The following is a 24,773-nucleotide window of genomic DNA, read 5'->3' on the forward strand; positions in this document are numbered from 1 at the left end:
ACAGTGGAACATCGCATAGCGAGCACAATTCATTCCAGAATGTTACTCGCAGTGCGAAACACTCAAGTGAAACAGATTAAAACTGTGTGCCCGACCGAGACTCGAACTCGGGACCTTTGCCTTTCGCGGGCAAGTGCTCTACCATCTGAGCTACCGAAGCACGACTCACGCCCGGTACTCACAGCTTTACTTCTGCCAGTATCTCGTCTCCTACCTTCCAAACTTCACAGAAGCTCTTCTGCGAACCATGCAGAACTAGCACTCCTGAAAGAAAGGATATAGCGGAGACATGGCTTAGCCACAGCCTGGGGGATGTTTCCAGAATGAGATTTTCACTCTGCAGCGGAGTGTGCGCTGATATGAAACTTCCTGGCAGATTAAAACTGTGTGCCCGACCGAGATTCGAACTCGGGACCTTTGCCTTTCGCGGGCAAGTGCTCTACCATCTGAGCTACCGAAGCACGACTCACGCCCGGTACTCACAGCTTTACTTCTGCCAGTATCTCGTCTCCTACCTTCCAAACTTCACAGAAGCTCTTCTGCGAACCATGCAGAACTAGCACTCCTGAAAGAAAGGATATAGCGGAGACATGGCTTAGCCACAGCCTGGGGGATGTTTCCAGAATGAGATTTTCACTCTGCAGCGGAGTGTGCGCTGATATGAAACTTCCTGGCAGATTAAAACTGTGTGCCCGACCGAGATTCGAACTCGGGACCTTTGCCTTTCGCGGGCAAGTGCTCTACCATCTGAGCTACCGAAGCACGACTCACGCCCGGTACTCACAGCTTTACTTCTGCCAGTATCTCGTCTCCTACCTTCCAAACTTTACAGAAGCTCTTCTGCGAACCATGCAGAACTAGCACTCCTGAAAGAAAGGAGTGCTAGTTCTGCATGGTTCGCAGAAGAGCTTCTGTAAAGTTTGGAAGGTAGGAGACGAGATACTGGCAGAAGTAAAGCTGTGAGTACCGGGCGTGAGTCGTGCTTCGGTAGCTCAGATGGTAGAGCACTTGCCCGCGAAAGGCAAAGGTCCCGAGTTCGAGTCTCGGTCGGGCACACAGTTTTAATCTGCCAGGAAGTTTCATATCAGCGCACACTCCGCTGCAGAGTGAAAATCTCATACTCAAGTGAAACAGTTTATCCCAAGTAAATTAATGTAAAATATGATAATGTGTTAAAAAAAATAGAAAAAAAAGTTTTATCTTATTCATGCCATTTATTCAAAGAAAATTATACATACGTTATTATGTACTTTATTATTCATGATATATAAATAATTAGTTTTTACTAGGAAGCTGTCTATAGTCATTTGTTGCTGCCAATGCTTCAACACATGGCAGAAAAGTGACACAGCATTATTGTTAAATAAATTTGTAGCACGTGTAGCCACTGCTTTATGTATGATGCAACCGATTCCCATGCTTTCAGCATTTCTCTTATTTTGCCAGAAAATTGCTGCTTTACTGTTACTGTTACCGCCTCCTCTCCACAACTTCCTACTGTGAAGCACACTGCAACTCCATAAGCTTTTCAGTGGTTATTTCTTGGCTGTGATCTTCCACAAGCTCATTGATATCATTGTTATCCTCTTCTAGTCCCATGGTCTTGCCCAAAGGCACAATCTCGTTGACTACAGGGTCTGCAGGTACAGACTCAAATGCCTGAGAGCCACATTCGACAATGCACTCCTGCCAAAGTGGCTTCCTAACGGAAGTGAGAATTCTCTTAATAACCCCTTCCCACACCTTTTCGATCATCTTGACGCAGGAAATGATGTTGAACTAATATTTCCAAAATTCTCTGAAAGTGAGATTGGTAGCTTCAGTCAATTCAAAGCAGTGCTCGAGGAGTGCTTTAGTGCAGAGCATCCTAAAGTTAGAAATAATCTGCTGGTCCATAGTTTGCAGTAATGGAGTGGTGTTGGGAGGCAGAAATTGGAATTCTTCAAGCAATACATGGACTGACAGATTCATCTCAAGCAAATATTTTTTAACCAAAGGACCAAACTCTTCATTGATCCTATCACAAAAAAGATCACGTTTCAACCAAGCCTTGTTGTTGGACTTCCACATCAAATTTAACATGCTCTTCTGTATTTTACACTTCTTGAAGGCTTGTGGAGTTTCTGAATAGTAAACAAGCAGCAGTTTAATTTTCAAATCACCGCTTGCATTGGTACAGAATGCAGTGTAAGATGGTCTTTCATTGGCTTGTGACCAGGCAATGAATTCTTCTCTGCTTTTACAAAGGTATGCTTTGACATCTTTTTCCAGAGTAGGCCTCTCTCGTCACAATTAAAAACCTGTTGCAGCAGATATCCCTCAGAATCTACAGGGTGTTTCAAAAATGACCGGTATATTTGAAACGGCAATAAAAACTAAACGAGCAGCGATAGAAATAAACTGTTTGTTGCAATATGCTTGGGACAACAGTACATTTTCAGGCAGACAAACTTTCGAAATTACAGTAGTTACAATTTTCAACAACAGATGGCGCTGCGGTCTGGGAAACTCTATAGTACGATATTTTCCACATATCCACCATGCGTAGCAATAATATGGCATAGTCTCTGAATGAAATTACCCGAAACCTTTGACAACGTGTCTGGCGGAATGGCTTCACATGCAGATGAGATGTACTGCTTCAGCTGTTCGATTGTTTCTGGATTCTGGCGGTACACCTGGTCTTTCAAGTGTCCCCACAGAAAGACCCAATCCACGCCGCCTCCTGTATGTTTCGGATAGCCCAAAGCAATCACACGATCATCGAAATATTCATTCAGGAAATTAAAGACGTCAGCCGTGCGATGTGGCCGGGCACCATCTTGCATAAACCACGAGGTGTTCGCAGTGTCGTCTAAGGCAGTTTGTACCGCCACAAATTCACGAAGAATGTCCAGATAGCGTGATGCAGTAATCGTTTCGGATCTGAAAAATGGGCCAATGATTCCTTTGGAAGAAATGGCGGCCCAGACCAGTACTTTTTGAGGATGCAGGGACGATGGGACTGCCGGCCGAAGTGGCCGCGCGGTTCTGTCGCTGCAGTCTGGAACCGCGAGACCGCTACGATCGCAGGTTCGAATCCTGCCTCGGGCATGGATGTGTGTGATGTCCATAGGTTAGTTAGGTTTAACTAGTTCTAAGTTCTAGGGGACTAATGACCTCAGCAGTTGAGTCCCATAGTGCTCAGAGCCATTTGAACCATTTGATGATGGGACTGCAACATGGGGCTTTTCGGTTCCCCATATGCGCCAGTTCTGTTTATTGACGAAGCCGTCCAGGTAAAAATAAGCTTCGTCAGTAAACCAAATGCTGCCCACATGCATATCGCCGTCATCAATCCTGTGCACTATATCGTTAGCGAATGTCTCTCGTGCAGCAATGGTAGCGGCACTGAGGGGTTGCCGTGTTTGAATTTTGTATGGATGGAGGTGTAAACTCTGGCGCATGAGACGATACGTGGACTTTGGCGTCATTTCGACCGCAGCTGCAACACGGCGAACGGAAACCCGAGGCCGCTGTTGGATCACCTGCTGCACTAGCTGCGCGTTGCCCTCTGTGGTTGCTGTACGCGGTCGCCCTACCTTTCCAACACGTTCATCCGTCACGTTCCCAGTCCGTTGAAATTTTTCAAACAGATCCTTTATTGTATCGCTTTTCGGTCCTTTGGTTACATTAAACCTCCGTTGAAAACTTTGTCTTGTTGCAACAACACTGTGTTCTAGGCGGTGGAATTCCAACACCAGAAAAATCCTCTGTTCTAAGGAATAAACCATGTTGTCTACAGCACACTTGCACGTTGTGAACAGCAAACGCTTACAGCAGAAAGACGACGTACAGAATGGCGCACCCACAGACTGCGTTGTCTTCTATATCTTTCACATCACTTGCAGCGCCATCTGTTGTTGAAAATTGTAACTACTGTAATTTCGAAAGTTTGTCCGCCTGAAAATGTACTGTTGTCCCAAGCATATTGCAACAAACGGTGTATTTCTATCGCTGCTCGTTTAGTTTTTATTGCCGTTTCAAATATACCGGTCATTTTTGAAACACCCTGTATGAGCATCTTGAAGTTGCTAATGAAGTTCTCTGTTGCCTTAGTGTCGGAGCTGGCTTCTTTGCTGTGCTTCTCAGTGCTGTGGATACTGGTTCTTCTCTTAAACTTTTTGATTCACCCATGGCTTCCGGTAAACACTTCTTTGAGCACTAATTATCCTGGCCTCATCTTAAAGAGATCGGCAAAAATCATTTTTGCCTTCTGACAAATGATGTTCTTGTACTTGTGTCACCTTACAATTGCTTTTCATGTATCCATATAAGGAGCACCTTTTGCACACATAAAAATAAACACATGTGAACACAAGTTTTGAAAAAATGTGTGATCACAAGGTGCACTAAGGTGGTGCAGAAAGAGCACTAAGCCCAGACTGCAGCATGTACTAAAAATATTGTTCATATGCTGTTGCCGACAATGAAAGGCGTTCGTATTGGTGGAGCTTCCCCCCGCTGCTCACAAACGGCTGGTGACGACACACTAAATCGTCATCACTCTTTACGCAAAATATTGCTTGTTAAGCGAGTCATTTTTTTACAATTTGTTGTGCTCATTATGCATCATAGGAGGTGCTCAATAAGCCAGGTTCCACTTTAGTTTTAAGCAAAAATGGGTATACAGTAGAGTGCTGCTTTGTTTTCTTTGTCACATTCAGCTTTAAGAAGAAAGAGGAATGTTGTATTTATGGTTTATTGACTTATGATTGGAATACTATTATGGAATCTGAAACTTTGCAATTATTCCCATTCACAGATTAAAACAATGAGAAATACTGTCATTGAAGCTATCGTTTTCACTGATACAGCAGATGAAGAGGTATTTCCTGTAGCCCTTATGTTAATGATCCCAACTGATTTACCCCTTCATTGTAAGTGACTTGATTTTCCAGCTGAGGATTTGTTTGCAATAAAAATAAACAAGGCTCAGGGTCAGTGAGAGATAGGGGGAAGAGGAGGTGGACAGAGAGGGCGAAGGTGGAGAAAATAGACAGAGAGATAGAGGGGGGGAGGAAGAGGAGATGGACAGAGAGGTGTGAGAGGAGGAGATGGAGAGTGGTTGGGGGGGGGGGGGGAGGAGATGGGCAATGAGAGGGGAAGAGGATTTGGTGGACAAAGAGAGGTAGAGGAGGAGATAGACAGAGAGAGAGATGTGAGAAGGAGATTAGAACATATGTACAATTCCCGCACATATTTAGCAACAGTGAAGTATTGGCAGGTTTGCTGGTATATCACAATTTCTTTATTCATTGAATAAGTCTCCATGACACACAACTCATCCTAATTATTAATTTTTCTCAATTAACATGATCATATTTACTACAATAAGAGCATATTCACAAAGATCTATAGACATCATGGACACTGGTTGTGCAGAAAATAAGAGTGCTATATGAAAGTGTCGGTTCTCAAAGAATTCAAAACTTTGTATACTTTCCTTTTTGTCTAGTTCCACATCACTACTTTTCTTTTTGTCTAGCTCAACATCTCTGAAAATACAACTTCTTTACTGTAATCCTGTATGACTTTTACTTCCTTTAATTGTATTTCTTCAAACTGAGAGCAATTTGATACCTTAACTGTCCTTTGTATTCAAACATCGGTCAGCCTATGGAAAAGGAATATTATTGTACTTATAAAGGCTGCTCAGCACACAAAAGAAATCAAGAAAATGCAAACTTTCATTAAACTGGAACCTAATTAGTTACCAACCAGTTACCTAACATGGTTCAGCATCTTACAGATGTACATCAAATAAAGCATCATTACTCAAGTGATAATCACATTAGGAAAAAAAGAAACAAGAATTTATACACATATGACAAACAACACAAGCAGCCATTGAAATTGAGCATGTTGTGCTCAACTTTGTGTGATGCCATAGGGTGGGCAACTTCATTCTTGTTAGCAATTTGGTGTTGGCTATTCACCTTGGTTGGGAGCTGATTCATAGTTATACTGATATAAAAAATCTGTGCGGTGTTTGCAGCTGAGTTGGTATTTGACATGGCTGCTTTCACAGGTGGCCCAGCCACTGATGGGGCAATTGAGTAGGAGAAGCCTGTGATAGGACTGGAGTAGGAAGTGCTGGGTGGGTTGATTGGACAGGACTTGGTACTTGACAGTGGCAAGGGTTTGGAAGTGGGAGTGGTGTAGGGATGGACCAGGATCTTGTATAGGTAGGGTGGGCTACAGAAAACCACTTTAAGAAGAGGGGGAAAGGATTTTGTGTAGAATGCCCCTAATTTCAGGGCATAATGAAAGATAATAACAGCCCTTGAAAAGAATATATTTAAGTTGTTCCAGTCCAGGGGGATATTGGGTGATTTTTGGGAGGAGGGGGGGGGGGGGTGCTCCTATGTAGCAGATTCTTTGGGGTGGCAGGAGGATTGGGGCTGTCTGAGGGAGTGGTATGGGAAATCTATTTGTGGGCTAGGTTTGGGGGCATTGCGTGTCATGAAAGCCTTCAGCATATTGGGTAAGGTATTTCTAACCACTGCAGATAAGTTATCTACGAGTTGCTAAGCTCTTTGGGAAGGATTTTGTGGTGTGGAGCAGATGGCAACTGTCAAAATGCAAGTACTGCTGGAAATTAGTGGGTTTAATGTGGACAGAGGTGTAGATGGAGCTATCAAAGAGGTAGAGGTTAACATCCAGGAAGGTAGCATGTTCGGTCACAACAAAACAGAGTCACTGATGGGGGAAATTGCAAATGATTGTTTTGTGAAAGCTGTCAACTGGTTTTACACAAATGCATGTCCTCAAACAGATATACTGTTCACTCATCTTTACACTATGAAAAAAGTAATATTAATGAAAAAAGTAATATTATAAATTTAACTGCAGTCACAGATATCTGTAGTTATATGTCAATAAGTAGACTGTCTCAGTGTTCTAAAGTTTCTGTAATGCATAAATACAACATTCCTCTCTCTTCTTAAAGCTGAATGTGACAAAGAAAACAAAGCAGCACTCTACTGTATACCCATTTTTGCTTAAAACTACAGTGGAACCTGGCTTATTGAGCACCTCCCATGATGTGCAATTTGCATAACGAGCACAACAAATTGTAAAAAAATGACTCGCTTAACAAGCGATATTTTGCATAAAGAGTGACGACGATTTAGTGTGTCGTCACCAGCCGTATGTGAGCTGCGGGGGAAAGGTTCACCAATATGAACACCTTTCATTGTCGTCTTCACTTCTTCGTTTGAACATGAGTTAGTTGTCAGTTATCTAACACATATGACAAAATATGCTGCATACATATTTATCAAGTCTGTCTCATTAATCTTATCCTTCTTCTTGAGGATAGTGCAATTAATAGACGTAGAGTGATTGTATGTGGGTGAAATCACCAACACTCACACTATGTTCGCCTTATTCAATGTTATTTTCATTTCATTTCTAAGGTCATTTTCTTTCTCTTATGGTCATCTTCCATGGCTTTATCTTCGGGAACACTTCTAAGAAGGTTATTAAAATTTGCACACGTAAAAATAAACACATGTGATCACAAGTTTTGAAAAAATGTGTGATCACAAGCTGCACTAAGATGGTGCAGAAAGAGCAGTAAGCCCAGACTGCAGTATGTACTAAAAATATTGTTAATATGCTGTAATTTAAAAATAAAAACTACAAAAAAAATTTTCAGAATGAATTTCACCCTGCACTCTGTACTGATTTGAAATTACCTGGCAGATTAAAACAGTGTGCCTGACTGAGACCCAAACCTGTAATCTTTGTCTTTCTTGGGAACATGCTCTGTTGTATGAGCTTTCCAAGCATGACTCACAACCTGCTCTCACAGCTTTATGTCTGCCAGTACCTCATCTCCTACCTTCGAGGCTTCACAGAAATCATCCTGCAACCTCACAGGACCAACACTCCTGGATGAAAGGATATTCCAGTGTGAGAACCTCAAGTATTGGTGCATTCCATGTCCAGGAATCTGCTGATAGTAAAGATGAAATTTTCAGATAAAGCACCAGCAGATCTTTAGAGACAAAGTCCAGTTCCTATCAAGTGTTGTTAATCCTCACTCTCATGTGTGTGTGGCTGGCTGGTGATTTAGATCTGTTGGATCTGTTGGCAGCTGCAGAGTTCATAGTGTCACTTTAGCAAATTGAAAGTGATAACATGATACAGAAGATAAGCTAGAATACACTTCATTGATGGACCATGTACAATCTGATGGACAAAACATCTGCCTGATGCTGCAGTTTTGGTCTTGGAGATGCATTTGAACTTCAGGACCACCCCAAGGATACCACTCATGTGGGAATCACTAACTCTTTTAGATAAGGACTCCTAAAGCTATGCAGGAATACTGCCTGGAGGATCAGGCAGAAGACCTGCTGTGTTCTGATGTGGGTGCCAATGCCCCGGAACATTATCTCTGTAGCAGAGAGGTTAGTGCTTCAATCCCTATGAGAGGACACTCATACTACAATCTTACCAGTGGATAAAGGCATTGCAACTGTCATTCTCTCCAGGATGGTGTACTTAAGCAAGATGAACCAGTTCAGGACAACTCCACACATCACACACAAAGTAAGGGCCCCACGGCTAAAATACAGTGAAGAACTTTCTAGCACTTCAAGCGCAGCATGATCTAAGTTGCAGCCAAGAAACTTCATACACATGCACCTGCCCCTCCTAGACTACACGGATTGCCTAAAATTAATAACTATAGCATACTACTTTGCCCAGTTGTGAGCAGTATTGGGACGCCAACATACAGCTTGCCAAATGACTGGCAGCACAACTGAACCATTTAGTAGGATAATGTAAGCATCACATACATAACTGAAAATACTTCATTTTTCAGTTCAGGAACTTGGGACTCTCTCAATTTATGATACACGTGAGTTTAGATATGGTCTCAGATTTCACTCAAGTGCCATTGCAGAAATCATTGAAGTTCATTGGAGAGAAGCTGGAAAGGAAATTAGTAGATGTTTGTGTTTAAGTACATGTTCACTTTGCCCTGTTTTTTATTCAGTTATGAATACTGTGAACAGACTGAGAGTGTCATAATGGGTAGTCTCTTGTCATCCACTGAGGTTAATCTTTTTATGGATGATTTTGAGGAGAGTCGACAGAGCTAAAACATATGTACTTTTGGTAATATGTGGATGGCATCTCTGTAATTTGACCTGCGGCTTTTTATCACTGGAAGTACTTCTACAGTATCTTAATTTTCTTCATTTTAATAACACATTTATGCTGGAGATGGGAGAACGGTGTGGAAAGTGTAGGATGTTACCTTGGACCTTGCTGCTTATTGTAAGCCAACACATGTAGACTTATACTTACAGGCCACGAGCTTTGTCAGTCTGTGGCGTCGAAGTGGCATGCTTAAGAAGTTGATCCACAGAGCACAAGCCATTTTGGATTCAGACAGCTTTATCCAATGAGATTTGCCACCTCTGTACTATATTCCTATGGTTGAGAGATTTGTTGTGCATATTAGACAATGTGAGGAGCTAGAAGAAAGAAGAAATCAGAGAAGATTGCCACTTTCCATATCACGGCAGTGTATGTCTTTAAAAATTGGAAGATTACTGTAGGAACATAAAGTTAAATGCATCTTCTAGAGCTACAATATTCAAAGCTCCTCCAGGCTTAATCAAGAACATTCTTAGCTTGAAAAGTTTGGCATGTATGGTTCCCTGTGGCGGCGGGGAGTCATACATCAGACGAACTTATCGCAGCAAATCCAAATGAAGTGGTCCTATAAAAATTAAGTTCGTTGCTTGACCATTTTTAAATATTTTAATTTTTTAATATGTGATTATTCTATAATTGAGAAGTTCAAAACAGTTTTTAAAATAATTTATCTTGGACCTTTACTGAAGGGTGGCCATTTTCATTTGTAAGTGCGTGACAATGTTTCAGTTTAGAGACATTAGCAAAAATATGAATATCTCTGCTCTGGGTGAAGTTACAATGTTGCAATTGACTTGATTGCTTTTAGAAAAGTGTCCTCTACAACATTGTCTATTACAAAAAATACCCTACATTCAAAAATAACCAGTCAAAATGACCTCCAAAGTTTGGTATCCAAATTTTCAAAAATCCACTTTTTAGGCCCAAAAATTACAAACAAGGAGTGATTTATGAGAGTATTTTTTTCCTATAGTTACATATCATACACTACTAGCCTCATATAGAGCAAGAACACTTACAAATGTTTCCTTAATTTTTTATGAATTTTTGAAATTTGCAAATTTTCATTTTTTGTAAAGTTTGGGGATAATTATCTCAGGTGGGACTTAATACAAAAATATGATTTTTGCATAGTTTGTACACCTATATGATAGCAATGTACTGTAAAAATTTCAACAGTGATATCTGACTGTGTCGCCCCCCCCCCCCCCCCCCTCCTCCCCACCTCCCAGAAGGTATTCAAACTCATTCGCGCAGATCCGGGATTAATTTTTTCACCTTCGGCACGTTACTGCTGGCAGGGAACTTTATAGAAATAATAAATTTAAGCGATAAGCAATCCGCTCTGCTATTCGTAGGCATGTTACATCGCCACGGAACAGCGTATTCACTTGTAGGCAGTAAGGGATCATGACTATGTGACGTTTCTAACGAACAATATCGTTTCTCCTACCATATTTAAATGTAAAATGCTTTTCTGCTCCTAAACTATTAATTTTTTTGTTACAGCTGACTTTAGATAAATAGCAGTTGACGTGCAGGTTATGACAAGCAGTAGATGGCGAGACATTTAGTGCAAGTGATTTATAAAGTAATTTTTAGAGAGTTCCACAAAACTGGCCATCACCGAAAAACTACCGGGCACTTCAGTAAAAGCCGCATTAGGGCTGCCTGAAGCCCTCGCTCACTTGCATAATTTAATGAGTCCATTTTCTGGATTGTTACTAAGTGACAAAGAAAGATTATTTGCCAAGAAATTATCAGCGGCTAGAGTGCTAGTGGAACGCACGTTCAGATTTTTGGCGAGCAAGTTGCATATTCTCCCAAAGAAAAGAAACTCCTTTAGAACACGAAGACATTGTTATTCAGTGCATCTCCTTCTTTCAGAACATATTAATCGATAAAGGTAGACCCAAAATCTCCCTTCAGTTGAGTTTTTACCAGGACATAATCGAAAACAGCGCCTTGAAGCATGGTTTCAGAAGCAAACAGTGGAGCTTCAAGAAGGATGACGAGCGGAGGAGAGGTGTTCAAAACCTGTCAAATGTCATTATTGCAAATTTACCCCATGAATCGTTTATTGAATACTGTAACTACTGGGGCTATCATTTCTTTATTAAAATGATAGAATTTGTATGTAACTCAAATATGATAATATACCTAAGTTTATGCGTTTCTTGTCTGTAGTAGTTTTGGTAGTTATTTATTTTAATTTTTTGTACTTATACAGTTCATTCCAAGGTTGGCATACCAGACCTCTGTCGTGGCAGTGTTTGTTTTTCTGATCCCACAACACGGGATGTTTATGTACATATGGGACTTTCGATGTCCATTGCAAGAAATCGCATCCAACGATTGCACAAAACAAAACTCGGAGCTACCATGCAGCACTGTTCTACATCGCTCTGCTCAGCCCGCGGTCTAAACGAGCACCTCGCTATGCTATTGTTCTTATATTTAAAATGTTTATTGAAAGCAGTTTTTCACTAGTTTACCGTTTTATTTAATAAGTGCTGTATGTTGTCTCGAGTCCTTGTTTCCTGAGACTAGTATGACCTGCCCCCACCCCAGTTCAGATCCGGGGTACGCCCTTGCACATACTAATGTTACAGAAGAACTTACTCGAAATTAAACAAAGTTTGTCTAACTTCATCAAAGTCATTGACATTTTTCAAGTTTTTTGAAACTGAACCAGAAACTGTTTTGTGTCACACTTCACTTGCTATCTGTCCAACAGAGCACTGTTCATCCATGTTATTGCATTCCAGTTAATCTCTCAAAATTAATTACAAATTATACACAGAACAAAGCACATAACACATTCTACACTCTCTATGAAGTATGTAATCAGCTCCAACAGAGGTTTCAGAACAGACTGACTACAACAATGCCACAACCAGCAATAATGTACTTCTTTATCGACAATAAACCTAAACATAAATGGGCATTTTTATTACCATAGAACAAAAGGAAAAGCTCCTATTGTTTAATATTGCATTATTAAAAATAAATAAACTAAATGAATATTGGGTGATAATGTTAACTAAATATATGTCACAATTAAATTTTATTACAATGAAACAATAAACCATTTAAATAGGCAACAGCCATAAGATCAGTTGTAGAGTAATGTGAATTATTGCCTCATTTTCAAAAATTCATATCTTTGTTCGCAGTCAGATATCAATGTTGAAATTTTTACAGTATGTTTCTATCATATAGGTGTACAAACTGTGCAAAAATCATAGTTTTATATTCAGTCCCACTTGAGATAACTAACCCCAAACGTAGCAAAAAATGAAAATTTTCAAATTTCAAAAATTCATAAAAAATTAAGGAAACATTTGTAAGTGTTCTTGCTCTGTATGAGGCTAGTAGTGTATGATATCTGACTATAGAAAAAAAAATAGTAGACTCTCTTAAATCACTCCTTGTTTTTACGCAAGGTTTTATTTTACTGACACTGACAGATAACCAACAAGTATTTAAGAAGAAATTAAAAGAATTTCTGAATGACAACTCCTTTTACTCCATAGAGGAATTTTTAGATATAAATTAAAAAAAAAGAAAAAAACCAAACAAAACAATTATAAAAAAATAAAAAAAACAAAAAATAAAAAGTTTTTATATTAACTTAATTATGTTGTTAAATTAACTTAATTATGTCATGTATTAGAAAATTTGACTCGTTCTACATCATTACGAAATATCGTATTCATGATCCATGGAACTAGTATTAATCTAATCTAATCTAATCATAGGAGGAATGACAGTCTTAGATCATATGCCGATCCTTGATTCATCATCCAACATGTGGTGTAGTGGACCTTCTCAGTTGTCAACAAGAATTTTTTGCTATTGGCCACCAAATTTGATGCCTTTATGCTTGTGTGCTTCCCACTTAGACTGCTATAAACAGGAGGTTGTAGACACAGCTCAGGGTTGTGGACACACTTGAGCAGTGTGTTCATCTCAGCTGAGTATGTCAGTTGTAACAATGAAGTGTTGTGGAGATTTCACAACATCTGATGTTTTGCCTGAGAACGATTTCTACCTCTAGTCCTCTGGGAAAGGCTCAGTCAATTATTATTGTTATTTTCTCCTTTTTTCCACTATGTGGCACAGGCTGTTACTCGACGACAGAATAAATTAATTTACAGGTTACAAAATGCAATAGAACAAAGTTACTCTGTACTAAAGTACAGACTACATGAATGCAGAATAAGGAAAGTTTAGACGTTGTACCATAGGAAAGAAAGCAAGAGGCATTAATTATGTAATCAAATATATCTTAATCACAGAGATTAATTATCACAAATTATGGTAGGCACATATGGAATGTGTGAAAATTAAATTATAGTAAAGGTATTGAAATTCGACAAAGTTATAATTTTCTACCGTTCTTCTGTATCCCTTCCCATAATCCTTCATTGATTTAACATTTTAATTTGTGTTAATAAAAAGACAATAACCTTATATATATCTTTTATTAATGACTGGTGTGTTTTTGTGTGTTGTAGATATCCATAGAAGAAAATAATGATGGTAACTACTTATCAGCAGGAGAAATGCCACTTCCAGCATTATATTTCACAATGGCTTTATTGTTTTTCTTGTCTGGATGCTTTTGGGTTTTCATTTTGAGGAAAAGCAAGTAAGTTCAAAAAGAAAGACAGGAAAAACTGCTACTAAACTAAATTGCTAGAATTAATAGTTTTGTTTGTGCTCTGTTTGACATTATGTCCCATAAAGCCGGAGATGGTGGCAAAGGGATATAGGTATTTTGGATGATTTGAATTGCTTCCTAGTGATTATTTAAAGAACTGCTTAACAAGAACTATTTTCTCTTTGGGTGCAAAGAGATGCAAGTGCAAATGAACATGTCTTTAGTTCGAAATGTATTGTAAACTGTTGTCAGACAATTTATATGCATTGGAATTTGGCAGAAGAGAATCTGTTTGTGCAGCCAGATCATTAAAATAGTAGAATGAAAGAAAGTGAACTTATTAAGAAGAATGGAGATAATCTGCTAATGATGTGATGTGTTCTGATGATCCTATATGGGACTCAGAACAGACCTTTCCAGTAGTAAAAACAAATGGAAGTATTTGTATGTGTATTTGCTAAAAACTAACTTGGAAATATTTTGTTTCTTTATGTAACATTGTTTATTCATTTGCCATACACAATCAGATTTATGTGTATGGGTTAATGTAGATGGGTGTAAGTGCTAAATAGATTATTGGTGAAGACATAACTGAACAAAACATTCTGAATTTAAATCACTGATACTATATGTACAACTTGATAAATAATCACCGCATATTGCGTACAAAATAACAAAAGAACATAATATTTTATGGCGATAGGTGGTTGAGTCTCCAATATTAAATGCTTTTTTTTTAAAAAAAAAAAAAAAAAAAAAAAAAAAAAAAAAAAAAAAAAAAAAAAAAAAAACAACATATTATTCAGAAATGATGTCTCATCCACAATAATTCCTGTGCTGCTGTCTTCAGCAGCAAGAGATGAAGTGTCAACAGAAAAAAATGCATTATATCATAACCAAAACCCCAGAAACTTATTGGAGGAGGAGGAGGAGGAGGAGATAAGTGTTTAATATCCTGTTGACAGTGAGGTCGTTAGAGACAGAGCACAATCTTGGATTAGGGAAGAATGGAAAATGAAATATGCCATGCCCTTCCAAAGTAAACAATTTTGGCATTTGCCTGAAGTGATTTAGGGAAATCATGGACAACCTAAATCAGGATGGGCAGACACGGGTTCAAACCACCACCATCCTGAATCGGAGTCCATTGTGATGACAACTGCACCACCTCGGTCGGTCAGAAACCTATAATATACAAGAATATTTCTCCTTTGTTGTCATTCATTTAACATGTACTGTAGATCCTGTGAAGAAGGAGAATCATAAGGGATGTGGAAGAAGGTTAACAAATGGTAGAAACTTGATCTGTATACTCTGTTAACAGCAAAGAGTCACTATATTGATTAATGCTACTCATGTTTGCACTAGCTAATCAAGGAAATTAGAAAGAAGACTGCTTGTCTGTCTCCTCAGTTATATCACGTAACTGGTGTTTGCCTTTTATTGGTTGCTGTAATATTTACTTGATTACAAAAGTATTTTTTTTTTAAATTGCCTACACCTGTAAATACTGGGTGCTATTGTCAGTAAATTACTACTTGTTATGCAGCTTTACAGTGAATACTGTTAGTTGCCATGTAACTAACATAACTTTTAAATTCTTAAATCTAGATATTCAGATAATTTGTGGAAAGAGTGGCTAATGTGGTATTTTTTTATTATTATCTTCTTTTGAACTGGTAACAATTTCCATTTGGGTGCTTTGTATTATATTTCATGTGTCAGAGTATATATAACTTCACTTTCAACCCAAGGTAAAGGAGACAAAGTATATATGAAAATTATTTTTATGTTTCATGTTGTGACTGTACAAATCAGAACACAGCTGATACTGATGTTTATTGAAACTTCCTGACAGATTAAAACTTTGTACCTGACCAGGACCTGATCCTGGAAGCATTGTCTTTTGCTGACTACCCTCACAGGTTTACTTCCACCTGTGCCTCGCTTCTATCTTCCAGTATGGTTTGGGTCCTTGTCTTTCATACAATTGCTGTACACTCCACTGTAGAGTGAAAATTCATTCTCATGTTTACTGTCAGCCACATAGGTCATCAAAGAGTGACTCTAATAATTCCAGGATCCTTAAAAAGGCTTCTGCAAGATGTACAGTATCTACTTTACACAGTATTCACACTACTTTCTTCTGCTGAATAAATATTTCATTTACTTTTGTTACACTACCTCAGAAGATAATTTCATAAGACAACATGGAGTGAACGTATGCAAAACAAGCCAACACTCTTGTCCTTTTTTTGTTGAGTCTTCTTACTAATTTGATGTGGCCCACCACGAATTCCTCTCCTGTGCCAACCCCTTCATCTCATTGTAGCACTTGGAAAGTATGTCCTCAATTATTTCCTGGTTGTATTCCAATCTCTGTCCTCCTTTACAGGTTTTACTTTATACAGCTCTCTCTAGTACAATGTTGATGTCTTAACAGGTGTCCTGTTGTCCTGTCCCTTCTTCTTATCAGTGTTTTCCAAATATTCCTTTCCCCACTGAATCTGTGGAGAACCTCCTCATTCCTTACATTATCAGTCCACCTAATTTTCAAAATTATTCTGTAGCATCGCATTTCAAATGCTTCAGTTCTCTTCTGATCAAATTTTCCCTCAGTCCATGTTCCACTACCATACAGTTTTGTGCTCCAAATACACATTCTCAGAAACTTCCTCACCAAACTAAGGCCTGTGGTTGATACTATTGTTACCAGTGATAGTCTGATTTTTATGTCCTCCTTGCTCTATCCATGGGTTATTTTGCTGCCTAGGTAGTAAAATTCCTCAACTTCATCTACTTCGTGATCACCAATCCTGATGTTAACTTTCTCACTGTTCTCATTTGTGCAACTTCTCATTACTTTTTTCTTTCTTTGATTTACTCTCAGTCCATATTCTGAATTTGTAGACTGTCCATTCCAATCAACATATCCTATAATTCTTCATTTTTACTGAAGATAGCAAATGTCATCAACAAATCTTATCATTGACATCCTTCCACCTCAGGTTTTAATTTAACTCTTCCAAACAGAGTATTTGCTGTTACTAGCTGAAGTTTATCGCAGAACTCAATTAGTCATTCTCCTCTTTCATTACTTCTGCCAAGCCCATATTCTCCCATAATAGTTCCTTCTACTCCTTCCCCTACAACCGAATTTCACTCCCCCATAACTTTTAGATTTTCATCTCCCTTTATGTACTGTATTCCCATTTCAGTATCCTCATATGCTTTCTCTGTCTCTTCATCTTCAGTAAGTGATTTTGGCTTAGTGTAACTGATATGTTGTTGTTGGTGTTGATTTAGAGTTGATTCTCATAAGAACAACCATATCATTAAACTATTCACAGTAACTCACTCTCTGCCCTACCTTCTTATTATAATGAACCCTACTTGTGTTTTACCATTTTCTGCTGTCATTGATATTACCCTATACTCGTCTGAGCAGAAATCCTTGTCTTATTTTCATTTTAAGTCATTGCCCCCACTGTATCTAGATTGAGCCTTAGCATTTCCCTTCTCAGATTTTCCAGTTTCCCTGCCATGTTGAAACTTTTGACATTCTGTAACCCAGCTTGTAGAATGTTACCCTTATATTGATTATTCACTCTTTTTTCCTCATGTTCACCTCCTGGAGATCCAAATGGGGGACTAGTCTGGAAACTTTCGCCAGTGGAGAGATCATCATAACACTTTTTCAGTTACAGGCTACATGCCCTGCGGATACGCAGTATGTGTCTTTAATGCAGTGGTTTCCATTGTGTTCTGCATCCTCGTGTCGTTGATCATTGCTGATTTGTCCTCCTATTAGGGGCAGTTTCCCACACCTAGGTCAAGACAGTGCCCTGGACACTCCTTCCACCCTCTTTGACAAGGCCATTGGCAGAATGAGGATGACTTCTTATGCTGGAAGTTTTTTGCAACATTGATGATGGGTTTTATTCAAAGTGTAAGCAGTGGTAGGGTTCGAACCCTGGACTAAGGACATTTTGATTACTATTCAAAGATGCTACCCCTAGTCATTAAGTCAGCACACTAAGAAATGCTTCTGAGAAAAGAACGTGCTGAACTGAATTTCTTATTTATTTTATGTGTGTACTGACCTCATTTCAACTTGTCATCCATCTAACCCCCAAGGAAGTTCATTTCATTTAGTGTGTTACTTTTAGTGTCTAGTTTCAGTGTTTGAAACTGTTTTATGTGATGCATAATATGAGTCTTAGTCTTCTTGAGATTTGAGCTGTTAACTGTGAACCACATCATCAGCAAACATTTCAATTTTTGAACCACTCTTTCAAGTGATCCAAGAGTAATTCATGTACTGTAGATTAAGAACAAGAGTGTGCCCAACGCTGATCTTTGTGGGAGCCCACACATTATGTTGCCCCATTCTAAGGTTACTTCCAGACCTGTACAGTCTTGTCAGTGAGACGCTCTGCTCTCTGTTATGAAGGAAAGACTCCATCCATGCAAGATGAATGCCATTAATCCCATAATACTTCAGTTTGCTAAATTTTTTATTAAAGGCTGAATAGATCATTTTTAATGTTTAGCTCTGCCAGCATTTCATTTGTGGGTCTTGTCTTGCTTTCTATGTGGAAAATCTCTTACAAATCTGAATGGCATTCAGCAAGTTCTGCTTAGTTAAAAAGTAAGTATTCTACTGTACGTATCTTTGTCAAACACTTTTGAGAAGATTGGATGGAGATGATTAGCCAAAACATTATGACTGCCTGCTTCACAGTCCAACAATGTATTCCTTTGGAACAAAATATAGCAGAGATTACGTGTGGCACGGATTCAACAAGTGCTTGGTAGATATAAAGAGTTAAGTGGAACCAGATGTCTACACACTGGTCACATCATGCAATTCCCATGAATTATGGCCCAGTGGTTTGTGGGTGCTGACATCGGGCCCAACAGTGCCTCAAATGTGTTCCATTGGGTTCAGATCAGATCAAATTGGTGATCAAGACACCAATATAAGTTCATAAAACAACTGTACCATGATTCTGTCCTCATGGCATGAACAGATATCCTACTGGGAGATGCCATCGCCTTAAGATGATGTCAAGCGTAAAGGCGTGCAGGTGATCTTCAGTAATTTTTGAGCAGTCCACAGCTGTCATGGTGCCTTTGATTACTATCACATGCCCTATGGAAGCCCAGGTGAATATCCCCCATAAGATAATGCTATTCTCACCAGCTGATTGCTTGGACTACGGTCTATCCAGACATGACAGTTGATCTGGTGTATCAAGAAACATGATTTATGTGACCAGATGACATGTTTTCATCAATCCACAGTCCAATTTCAATGATCCCATACCCACTTTACTTGTAATGCACAATATTAGTGGGTCAATGTGGTAACACGCAGGGGTTGTCTGTTGCAGAGCTCCCATGTTCAACAATATGCGCTAAATGGAGTGTTTCAAAAACACTTGTGCCTGCACTTGCATTGTACTCTGTCATCAGATCTGCCACAGATGACTGCCTGTCGTGCTTTATAGAGCAGGCAAGCCTGTGTCCTCCACGTTCTGTGACGATGTGTAGATGTCCAACACCTTGTCACCTCCTCCTTGTTTTACCATCCTTCAAGCACTTTTTGTAGATGCTCATGACAATAGCATGCAATCAGCTGACTAGCTTTGCTATTTCTGAGTCGTGCTTGGGTAGCTCAGATGGTAGAGCACTTGCCTTCGAAAGGCGTGGCATGGACTCTACTACTGTCTGAAGTAGTGCTGAAGAGAACTGACACCATGAATCCTTCACGGCTGTCCATAATCCGTTAGAGTACGGGGGCAAGGAGATCTCTTCTGAACAGCACATTGCAAGGCATCCCAAATATGCTCAATCATGTTCATGTCTGGGGAGTTTGGTGGCCAGCGGAAGTGTTTAAACTCAGAAAAGTGTTCCTGGTGTCACTCTCTAGCAATTCTGGATGTGTGGGGTGTCGCATTGTCCTGCTGAAATTGCCCAACTCCATCGGAATGATGGATGGGTGCAGGTGATCAGACAAGATGGTTACGTACATGTCACCTGTCACAGTCATATCTAGACGTGTCATGGGTCCTATGTCATTCCAACTACACATGCCCCACACCATTATAGAGCCTCCACCAGCTTGAACAGTCCCTTACTAACATGCGGGGTCCATAGATTCATGAGGTTGTCTTCAACCCGTATATGCCCATCTGCTCGATACAATTTGAAGCAAGACTCGTGCGACCAGGCAACATGTTTTCAGTCATCATCAGTCCAATATCAGTGTTGACGGGCCCAGGCGAGGCATAAAGTTTTGTGCTGTGCAGTCATAAAGGGTACAAGTACGCCTTCAACTCCAAAAGCTCATATCAATGATGTGTGATTGAATGGGTTGCACGCTGACACTTGTAGATGGACCAGCATTGAAATGGGCAGCAATCTGCGGAAAGGTTGCATTTCATTGACATTGAAAAATTCTCTTTATTAGTCATTGGTCCCATTCTTCCAGGATCCTTTTCTGGCCCCAGTGGTGTCTGACGTTTGATGTTTTACCAAATTCCTGATATTCGCGGTACACTTGTGAAATGATCGTACGGGAAAATTCCTACTTCATTACTACCTCAGAGATGCTGTGTCCCATCTCTCATTCGGCGACTATAACACCATGTTTATACTCACTTAAATCTTGATAACCTGCCATTGTAGCAGCAGTAAGCAATCTTTCAACTGCACTAGACATTTGTTGTCTTATATAGGCTTCTGTAAAGTTTGGAAGGTAGGAGACGAGGTACTGGCAGAAGTAAAGCTGTGAGGAAGGGGCGTGAGTCGTGCTTGGGTAGCGCAGTTGGTAGAGCACTTGCCCGTGAAAGGCAAAGGTCCCGAGTTTGAGTCTCGGTCCGGCACACAGTTTTAATCTGCCTGGAAGTTTCATATTTAGCAAAGATTATGTTAATACCTTTGGTGAGAGCACTTTATTTTATCTTAAGTGTTGATGGTTTGCTGAGGTATGTACGAAAACTTCCTCAGTCTGTATTGACCCTCATTGCCTTTAGTGACCACGCAAGACTTAGTACAAGGAAAACAACATCATTAAGTTTTGGATGTATACTGTGAAGTACACTTCACTGAAGACCGTTGACCACAAGTTCCTGATATCAGACCACTACTGTATGGAATGTTTTATAAGACTACTTTCAGTGATGACCTGAGTTCTGATTGCATTTACTTAAGAAGTTGAATCCTATGATAACGAAGTTCAGCAATAATACAGTTGGATATACTGTCACCACCTGCTGTAACAGAGCAATATCAGAATCTGCTAGCAGTTATGTCTATTTGTGCCTCCAGTTTACCATCCATTCTGTACAAATCTTGAAGCACAAATCAAAAATCATCTGTTTCCAAATCATATAAGAGATCACCAGCAAGTGGAGGGAGAAGCACACAATCTGTTGATGATGCTGTTTATTCTGATGATACTGTATGGGATTCTGAATAGACATTTCCCTTAGTAAAAACAAATGGGAGTATTTGTTTTGCGTATGTGCTTGCTGGAAGATCTATGTTTCTGTACGTAACATTGTTTATTCATTTGTCTTATCTACTCCATAATATGTATAATGAATGAAAGATACGTGTATAGATTATTGGAATACATGAAAATGGGACAAAATAGTGTATTACATTCTTGTGTGTCATTAAAACCTGACATTAATGAGAGTCAAAGGGATGTAAGTAACATCCTCAGAGAAAAGAAAGGGAGGGATGCGTAACTGCTGATTAGATTACATCTGAGCACAACATTCTCAGTTTAATTCACTGACACGGTATGTACAGCTTAATAACCACTTCATATGATGGGTACCATAAACAATATAACAAAAGATATAGAATTTTAAATTTAATTCAAACTTGGAAGCTCATTTTCTCAGAAAAGTGATTTTGTCACTCACTTGCCTTTGCTTTTAACTGCCTCAGTTTTGTGATGTGCACGTTTTTAGTGTTGTCTAGCAGAAAAACTTAAGCAAATTCCTCACACCTTATTGTATTTCAATTCCCCATTTGCTGTGTGAAGAAGATGGCCAGAGAACATTTTTTTCTAGTAATAATTTTGTATTAAATTATATGTTCATTAACAAAAATTTTTTAACTTCCCTTTATGACAGATCTTATCTCACATTTATGATATTCTTTTAATTGGTAGCATTATTTATCTGCTATAAAAGGTTTTCTGGTGTATAATTCTCAGGTGACAAACTATGTCTTAAGAGGTTTCTTAGGTCAGAGCTCCTATGTAGTGGCTTGGTTTCCTTCTTTGTATTTTTTGATGGAATTTGCTAATTTGACTATTTTTTGCAACATTAAATGTCATCTAAAATAAAGGTGCTGAAATATGCTCATAACAATGCTCCTAGTTTGAGTTTCTTTAATTTTTTAATATTTTAACCAATAGGGGCTATGGTATGTTATTTTAAGATTTCTTCTAGTTTGAAAAAACTTTGACATTGTAGTTCTGAACATACATACAGATTGACATGCTTGTTTATGTAATGTCTACCTGAGAGCAGTCAGTTTGCCAACAAGCACGTGACATTTAGGCTTTAATGTTTTGATATATAGTGTTATTTTCTCACAATATTCAGTCTATACATTTTATAAATTAAAGCCCTCCACAGATTTTTTGTCTGTATGTGAAGGCTACTTGTCATATGGCCATAGATACTTAGTGCTACCTGTGTGTAGCCATGATTGGTCTCTCTTGTGAATACTAAATATTAACTAATTAGTACTGGCAATGGTAACTTCCATCCCCCAACCTCACCCCCCTATCTCTCTCTCTCTCTCTCTCTCTCTCTCTCTCTCTCTCTCTCTCTCTCTCTCTCTGGCTCTCGCTCTCGCTCTCTCTGTCTCTGTCTCTCTCCCCAATCACTCTCTGGAATAGCACTAATGGATAAAATTCTGAAGACACAATTCCCAGCTGCTTAGTTCAGATGACTTGCTGTTGTGGAAGGATTCAATGGCACAATAGAGGCAGTTATTGAAGTCATCAGCTTTGTAGTATATATAATGTTGAGCAGTTGGATGGGCCACTATACAGCTAGCCACATTTTGTGAATGGCCTTTCATTATTGCTGTTAGACAGCTAATTACTTGTCATATCGATATGGAAGGCTACAGGGTAATTGCACCTCAGCTGATGCAAGATATGCCTACTTTCACACATGGCTGTGCCTCCTGTGCTCTGAATTTTTCTCAGCATTATCATAAATAATTCCTCAGCTCTAGATAACCAGAACATTCCTTAGTGTAAAGGTTTTTTCATATGCTTCATGCTTCTTTCTGAAGTAGGCTTGCATTGTCTGCTAATGTTGCTAGTGGGAGATAAAAGTTTAATTTAGGAAATCCAGAAACAGATTTTTGTGTCATTTGTTTTCTGTGGCACCAACAAACCCATCGCCACTGTTAACCAGCCAAAAACCAGTATATCCAGTATCACCTAAGTCTCAAAAACAGTAATCACATCCTTCATCAAGGCTTCACCTATTTCTCGCTGGGATCTGATGTGCGGGATATCCTTCCCAAAATCCTAATCCTATACCCATTTCCCAAAGTCACCCACCCATTTTTTCATCCCTATGCAATCTATTTTGACAATCAAGCACCTCACTGGTTATTCCAAAGTGGGTAACAGTTGTCAGACCTGTCCCAATGACTGCAATGCAGTTAGAGATGCAGTCCTCCCGATAAGAGGTGGGATCACATGTGGAAGCAGCCACTTTATATGCAATCCATGGTGTTCTGTGCAACATTCTAGGTGGTTATAGTAATGAACTGTGCTGTATTTGTACTTTCCCGATATATTAACCACTTAAGTAGGTCTCGGTCATAATGCTGGATGATGTAATAGTAGTTGCAAATTTCTTTGAGGCACCACTTCAGCTGTGGATGTGATTGTAGGGTCCCCACAGTTTTCATTAGACACTGACTCATACAAATATTATGCATTGACTGCATTATCTGGAGTTATTCCCAAGAACCACTTAAGTAATTAACCAGGTTTTTGTGTACTTTAAGGAGCGCTGTAGAACTGTTACGGGAAACTTTATCACTCAGTTGCTGAAAATCGTGCATAACACAACATCAGTGACTTCAGCAGTTGCTTAAGTAACCCTACCATTTGGCTCATCCTCTTTCTCCACCATTAGCTCCTTTGAACTCCAGAAGCGGGAACTTTCAGTCCAACACATCCTTCATTTTCACAGTCCCCTCTGACCTAAACCTGTGCTAGTCTGCGTCATAGGGTGCTCTCTTCTCAATCTCTTGTTCTCATCATTTCCTCTCCTGTCATTGTAAACCCTATTACTCCCACACCCGTACACTGTGGTCCACTCTACCCTGTAATTGCCCCCTCCCCCCCCCCCCCCCTCTCCCTACAGATACCATCTATCCTTTTCTGCCTCTCTCTCTACCTCTCTCCACACTTCATTCTCGCCTCCTCCTGCCTCATGGACCAACGTATCAGTTTTGTGATATCTCTCCCCCCCCCCCCCCCCCTCTCCCGACCAGATTTACTCCCTAGATAGTGGATACACAATTTTTAAGCACAATATGAGTAGACATGTTTACATAAATGTGCACACTTTTCGTCTCTCAGCACATTTGTATGAGTTCAAAAGTATGTATGTGTATGTAAATATGTCTGTTCATGCCATGCTTAAAAACTACATAACCACTAGTAGAAAAAGACCAGTACCAACGTAAATTTAAAAAAGAAAAGAAAAAAAAAGGACTGAGATTGATCAGGCAGCTGAAGATGAGCTCCAAGGCTTGAAATGCATGTATTGAAATAAAAATCATGATTTGTGACTGAAGGCAGTTTCTTTCTCTTTTACAAAAGCAA

General features: G+C 39.3%; 1 protein-coding gene across 2 annotated transcripts in view; it reads left to right on the top strand.

Moving 5' to 3' along the window:
* LOC124548783 (protein GPR107) overlaps positions 1-24,773 on the top strand; it is a 185,598-nt gene that overhangs the window by 112,187 nt on the left and 48,638 nt on the right. For both annotated transcript variants that reach the window (XM_047125195.1, XM_047125194.1), the window contains exon 7: positions 13,740-13,873. In XM_047125195.1, the coding sequence (XP_046981151.1) occupies positions 13,740-13,873 (134 nt within the window). The remainder of the gene's footprint in view (positions 1-13,739; positions 13,874-24,773) is intronic.

This window comes from Schistocerca americana, chromosome 1 (assembly GCF_021461395.2).
Source record: "Schistocerca americana isolate TAMUIC-IGC-003095 chromosome 1, iqSchAmer2.1, whole genome shotgun sequence".
Lineage (NCBI taxonomy): Eukaryota > Metazoa > Arthropoda > Insecta > Orthoptera > Acrididae > Schistocerca > Schistocerca americana.